Source organism: Rhincodon typus, chromosome 29 (assembly GCF_021869965.1).
Source record: "Rhincodon typus isolate 14 chromosome 29, sRhiTyp1.1, whole genome shotgun sequence".
In the NCBI taxonomy this organism is placed as follows: Eukaryota; Metazoa; Chordata; class Chondrichthyes; order Orectolobiformes; family Rhincodontidae; genus Rhincodon; species Rhincodon typus.
Window position 1 is genome coordinate 38582287 of NC_063360.1, and position 6747 is coordinate 38589033.

Here is a 6747-nt window from a genome sequence, read left to right on the forward strand (position 1 = left end):
ACCAGTGTCGGCTCCTGGCTCCGTGTCTATCCCCGGGGCTTGAGGCCGTATCTTCCCCACAACCCGCTGGCTCTGTCTCCGCCACCGCGGCCGCGGCCCCGGCCCCGGCACCGGCCTCAGCTCCGCTGCCGCTTCATGCGGGACCGGGAGAGTATCCGCCCCGAGCCCCCTCTCTCCTGGGCTCAGCCCCGCCGCCACCGCCGCCGCTTCCGGCTCCAGCAAACAAACCCGACTTAGTCCGACCCGAGTTTTTCCTGTTTCCGTCTTTCTTTGCTCTCTCTCTCTGTCTGTCTGTCTGTCTGTCTCCTTCCTTCGGTTTCCGACCGACAGACCCAGGGAGGGAGGCAGTTCCACCCGCCAGCGCCTTCTGACGGCCACGCGCTGAATCGTCCTTGGAGTTTGGCTCTCACCCTCAGCCCCCTGCAACCCTCACCCTCTCCAACCCTAACCCTCTCCCTCTCCCTTTCCAAAACTCACTCCATCACCCTCCCTCACATTCAAAAAGCCCTCTCGCACACCCTTATCCTGTCCCTTCTGCTTCGTCATACCTGCTATTCTTCTCCATACCCGTCCTTCCCCCGCGCTCCCCCCATACTTTGCCCCCGGGTTCTCCCCCTCCCCCGCATTCCTCTTTCCCCACACGTTCCCCCCTCCATGTGTGATGAATCACAATTTGTGCACAGTAAGATTCCACAAATAAAATAATAACCAGATAATGTTCTTCAGTAAATTTAAGCAAAATATGGTAATGCCAGTGTGGAGGTTGGTTAGCTAAGTTGGCTGGATAGCTGGTTTGGAATACCAAGTGACTCCAACATTGAGAGTTCAATTCATGTACTGGCTGAATGACCCAATACTCCCAACCTCTCCCTTTGCCTGAGGCGTGGTGACCCTTAGGTTAAATCACCATCAGCCTTCTCTCTCTGTCTCTGAGAGAGCAGACCCTGGTTGTATTCATCTGGGACAATGGTAACTTTACATTTAATCGATTCAAAGCTATGTTTCTCTTTCCACAAACCTGCTGAGTTTCTTCAGCATTCTGTACTTTGTATATAACACTCTTCAGTGATTGCCTGAGGGATGTGGGTAACTGGGTCATTCTGAGTATTTGGGGTGATCACCCCCAGACCTGGGCAATGGTGGAGCCCATGCTCAGGGCTACCAGCTATGGCCAATGGCAGGGCCAGCTTATGTTTTCATGGTCGGGGGGGGGGGGAGGCACAAAACTCGAGGGAGCATGCCTTGGGGAGAGGATTTGTGTTTCCTTCACACCAGGAACGTTATGGGGAAGTCTCTTCATTTATTCTTTACCCAAGTCTCGTTGAAGTTGAAAATTGGAATCCCTGATAAGGAATTACAGCAGAGGCATGAGGAGAGGAACTGCAATGTTGAGGGATAAACACCAGCTGTCACACAAGGGCCACACTCCTGCTTTTCAATGTAGTAGCCTTGGGATCATTTACATCTGTGTTAAACCGCAGATCAGATTAATATCCCCTCCAAAAGCCAGCACCTTTGACAGAGAAGCACTTCCTCAGTATTGGCCCCCTGACAGTGCAGCTCTCAATCAGCACTGACTCTCTGATAGTGCAGCACGCCTTCAGCACTGATCTTCCGAGAATGTGGCGCTCCCTCAGCGCTGACCCTCCTGTGGTTTATTTGGACACTCAGAAGGTTTACGACATTGGTTGACATAAGACATTATTGTGTACATTTCAATCACATGGAATTGGAGGTAGTGTATTCAGATGGATAGAGAACTGATTGGCAGACAGGAACCAAACAGAAGAAATAAAAGGGTCATTTTTTGAATGGCAGGCAATGATTAGTGAGGTACTGCAGGATCAGTGCTAGGATCCCAGCTGTTCACAATATACATTAATGATTTAGATGAGGGAACTACATGCATTATCTCAAGTTTTCGAACACAGAGCTGGATGGAAGGGTGAGCTGTGGGGAGGATCCAGAGATTTGGACAAATTTAGTGAGTGGGCAAATGGAGAATATGTGGATAAATATGAGGTTGTCCACTTTGGTAACAAAAACAGAGTTTTGAGGAAGGGTCACTGGACCCGAAATGTTAACTCTGATTTTTCTTCACAGATGCTGCTAGACCTGCTGAGCTTTTCCAGCAACTTCAGTTTTTGTTCCAGATGAATTAATATTTGTATGGCAATAGACGGGGAAATTCTTGTATACCAGTCACTGAAGTTAAGCTTTAAGGTGCAGCAGGGTGAGGATAGAGTTAGCCTTTATCGTGAAAGGTTTCGAGTACAGGAGCAGGAATGTCTCACTGTAATTATACAGGGCCTTGATGAAACCACATCTGGAATAGTGGGTGCAGTTCTGGTCTCCTTTCCTGAGGAAGGATGTTCTGGTGATGGAGGGAGTATAGTGAAGGTTTAACAGACTGATTTCTGAGATTGCAGGACTGACATATGAAGAGAGGCCAGATTGGCTAGGGCTATATACACTGGAGTTTAGAAAAATAAGGAGGGATCTCATAAAATTCTAACAGAACTAGACAGAATAAATGCAGGAAGGATGTTCCCAATGACCAATGAGCCCAGAACCAGGGGCACACTCTAAACATATACGTTAGGCCATTTAGCACAGAGATGAGGAGAAATTTCTTCATCCAGAGAGTGGTGAACCTGTAGAATTCTCTGTCATGGAAAGTGGTTGAGGCTAAAACATTCAAGGTTTTCAAGGAGACAGATATAGTTCTCAGGGCTATAGTGATCAAAGGGTATGGGGAGGAAGTGGGGACACAGAATTGACCTGGGTGGTCGGCCATGATCATATTGAATGATGGAGCAGGCTCAAAGGGCCGAATGGCCTTCTCCTGCTCCTATTCCTACCCCAGCTGTTTTCTCTTGTGGCCACAAATAAAACCTCAGTTTTATGACTGGGAAGAAAGACAGTGCACTTGACAAAACCCCACTGAGGTGATGTTTGGATCCAAGTGAGAGAGGTTCAGGCTCAGCCACCACTTCACTGTTGAAAGGCTGATCTTGAAATTGAATGTTGTTGGGAATGTGGCAGGGGTTTCAGTGTTTGACCATCAGTGAAACCAAAATCCATCAATTACATTGAAATAAAAGCAAAACGCTGTGGATACTGGAAATAAAAACAGAGAATGCTGGAGAAACTCAGCAGATCTGGCAGCATCTGCGGACAGAGAAACAGAATTAACATTTCAAGACTAGTAACTCTTCTTCACAAGTTGGTGAGAGTCAGTCCCTTCAGGAGAGGAAGGGTCCCTGTACCCCAGTCACGGTCAGCCTCTTCAGGAGAGGGATGTACTCCACTGAGAGTCTCCCCACCCTCTGGCAGGGTGATTCTAATCCTCACTGCTATGACACTAAGCCCTTGCAGGGTGAAGGTATCTTTGCTCTGGATTCTTGTTGACTCTTGCATCATATTAAGAGGGGAAATGACCCATCCCTCATCACTGTCCAGAAAAACAAAATGGCAACCAAACGGGTTGCTCAGTATCACTAAATTGCACCAGGCAGAGTTGGCTATTCGACTACTGAAACCAGTGCATCTGAGGCCACACCCTGGATCAAAACAGGACCCTTCCCCAGAGAGGTCCAGCTCCTTACCCTCAGGGGGATTAGGCAATGTTCCCTGGAAGCTGCCCCTCCTCACTATAACTCACCCTTCTCCCAGCAGTGGGGGCTGCAGGAGGGTCTGGGCTGAAACGACCCAACCCCCTCCACCTCTTGGCCTGGACCAACTGAACCCGGGCAAGGGGTCACTCCCACCAACAGATATTTACCCCCAACCCCATTTTCCAACAGCTCAAATCCAGCTAAAAAGATTTCAGCAAAAGTGACTTCCTTCAAACTTCTCCATTTTCCCTTGATGGGGGGAATTTGGCCCCTCACTTGCTGCAGTGGATAGCAGAGTGCAGTTACCTCCTGGACCCAGCGTTCTCCGCTGCTCCCCTCCAGCAATGGATCCGGTCTATCCACTCACATTCACATGGACAAGGCTTTTAAAAAGACATTTAACAACTACATAGAGATATTGGCAAAACGAAACCCAAGGGATTACAAGGGCTAGTTACTGCTTTGAACCCCAAGGGTGTATAGTAACTTGTATAGACAGAACTATATTTCAAATTTTTCAGTTGATGGAAAACTCAAAATTAACACAAAACGGATGATAAGACTTCAGAAAGATGTGGACTGAATGATAGAAATTGAAGACAAATGTAGAAGCATTATTTAAATGGTGATTTTAACAGTAAAACATCCCAAAATGCTTCACAGGAGCAGATATCAAATAAAATTTAATATTGAGTCACATTAAGTGATATTAGGGTAGAGTACCAAAAGCTTTTTAAAAAATTCTTTTGCAGGATGAGGGCATTTCTGGCTAGATCAGCATTTATTGCCCATTGTTAATTGCCCTGGAGATGTTCGTGAGCTGCCAAACTGTTACAGTCTGTGGTGTAAAGACAAACATAATGCCCTTAGGGAGGGAATTCAAGATTTTGACCCAGCAACAGTGAAGGAATGGTTATATATTCCCAAGTCAGGATGGGGGATCTTGCAGGGGGTGGTGTTCCCATGTATCTGCTGCACTTGTCCTTCTAGATGGAAGTGGTTGTGGGTTTGGAAGGAGCTGTCTGAGATTTTTTTTGTGAATTTCTGCAGTGCATCTTGTAGATAATACACACTGCTGCTACTGAGCTTGTGGATGCTTGTGGACGTGGTGCTAATTAAACGGTTGCTTTGTCCCGGATGGTATCAGGCTTCTTGAGTGTAGTTGGAGCTGTCCATCCACACAAGTGGGGAATATTCCATTATACTTGCTGCAAGATTCCTAGCCTCTGATCTGCTTTTTCAGACACAGCATTTATATGACTTGCCTAATTCAGTTTCTGGTCAATGGTAATCCCCAGGATGTTTGTTTACGGGATAGATTTAGAATTAGATGAACTCAGTACTGGAATGAAAGTGAGTTAGATAAATATTTGAAGAAAAAAATTGCAAGACAATAGGGAAAAAGGAGGGGGAGTGGGATAAATTGGACTGGCCTATTTATAAAGGCAGCTTAGGAGAGGAGCTAATGATGGGAAGTCCGTGCTGGGTTCCATCCACTCAATGATGTTTTCAGTACCACAAGGTGTCAATGTGGGTGATTACAGCAGGTTAAATATCGGGGGCGCAAGGGTGCAGTTGGGCTGTAAATCCTGTACAATCTAACTGGTCAAGCAAATTCGATGGGCTGAATGGCATTCTCCTGTTGCTGTGACCCTTTCTGATGTTGTCTGTCAGGAAGTCAACGCGTTGGACACAGATGAAAAGTGAATTGGTATAAACACAGAATAAAAATCGGAGCCGACATGTTTTTGGGAAGATTGTCACTTTTATTATTGGAAAATATGATGCCTTCAACTCCACACAACCCTAACCCCATGTTCCTTTCACTGCACACCAAGTATGTCAGCCCAGACAGAGGCAGCTGTTCAGCCCTGGGGACCATCACCCCCACAGTCACACTCCCAATGTGAGCTCAGCTGCAACTTCCAGCAGCAACACAGGAGAGCCTTGGGGTGGGGGGGGTAATGTCTGTAATGTTAGGACTAAGATTCAGAGGGAGGTGGGGGCGTGGGGGGGGGGGGTGATGGTGGCAAGAAGAGAGAAAAACACCAACGAACTGCCTTTTAATTGCTTAAAGTTGGGGAGGGGGAAGTGTTACACAGGGAAGGAGGGCCAGGAGCTGACGGGGGTGCTGGGACCTTGCTGTGGAGAGGTCTGCACAAAAGCTGCAGGCAGTTCATCGCTCCACTCTCGAGCACAATCATCCTCCCTCGGGAAAGAGATTGTAAATAATTAAAAAAATTAAATAATACACATTTAGGAAGTTGACCTTTGACCCAGCTCTAGGAGAAACAGCCACAACAAGAGGGGCTTTAACTAAAACACAAATATAAATATCAGAGTGAAGATTAGAACACATAATTACAAAATATAAATACCAGATTCCACTAATGTGCCTGCTCAGTTTAAACAATACTAAAGGATAAATATGTCTAGTCTATTTAATAGTTGGGTGCGGATAATATCGTGTTGACCTCAGCAGCAGTGCTCGCTCCTTTGTAACGAATAAACACACATCCATCTTCTCCCATTGCTCCTTATCCTGGGTCTGATGTTGGGAATCTGGTAGGGATGAAAAACACATGGGGTTTATCAGACATTCAGAGCACAATCCACACAAGTGCTACATTCATAAAGCAGCGTCCTAAGTAATAACAACACATCCCAAGCTGCTTCACAGGAGAGTTCTCAAATGAAACATAACAGAGCCAAGGAGAGATGGTCAAGTGGCCAAAACCTTAGCCAAAGAGAAAAACCGTAAGCAGCTTAGAGTCATACAAAATGGAAACAGAGCCTTTGGTCCAACTTGTCCATGCTGACCAGATATCCTAAATTAATCTACTTCCATTTGCCAGCATTTTGGCCCATATCCCTCTAGCATCTTAAAAGAGGAGGAATTTGAAACAGGGGACGGAACTTCAGAGCTTGGAGCCTAGACAACTAAAGCCACTGCCACCAAAATGAAAAACTGGGGATGTTGAAGAGGCTGGAATTAGCACAGCTATTCTGGTGGGTTGTGCAGCTTTAAAAAAGCCATTCAAGGGATGGGCGTGTTGCTGTCTGGGCCTGCATTTATTGCCCATCGCTGTGGGTCTGGGGTCGCATGTCGGCCAGACCAGGTAAAGATGGC

At 46.7% G+C, this 6747-nt stretch overlaps 2 protein-coding genes across 5 annotated transcripts in view; both read right to left on the reverse strand.

Moving 5' to 3' along the window:
• LOC109922931 (unconventional myosin-IXb) overlaps positions 1-388 on the reverse strand; it is a 102963-nt gene extending 102575 nt beyond the window's left edge. For 3 of the 4 annotated variants that reach the window (XM_048614004.1, XM_048614003.1, XM_048614002.1), the window contains exon 1: positions 3-388. The gene's annotated coding sequence lies outside the window, so the exon portion shown is untranslated. The remainder of the gene's footprint in view (positions 1-2) is intronic. The other variant, XM_048614005.1, reaches the window with a different exon arrangement.
• A 4974-nt stretch (positions 389-5362) lies between these two features.
• Positions 5363-6747, reverse strand: part of cpamd8 (C3 and PZP like alpha-2-macroglobulin domain containing 8) — a 101073-nt gene continuing 99688 nt past the window's right edge. The window contains exon 38 of the mRNA XM_048614006.1: positions 5363-6179. Coding sequence (XP_048469963.1) covers position 6179 — 1 coding nt within the window. The 3' untranslated portion in view covers positions 5363-6178. The remainder of the gene's footprint in view (positions 6180-6747) is intronic.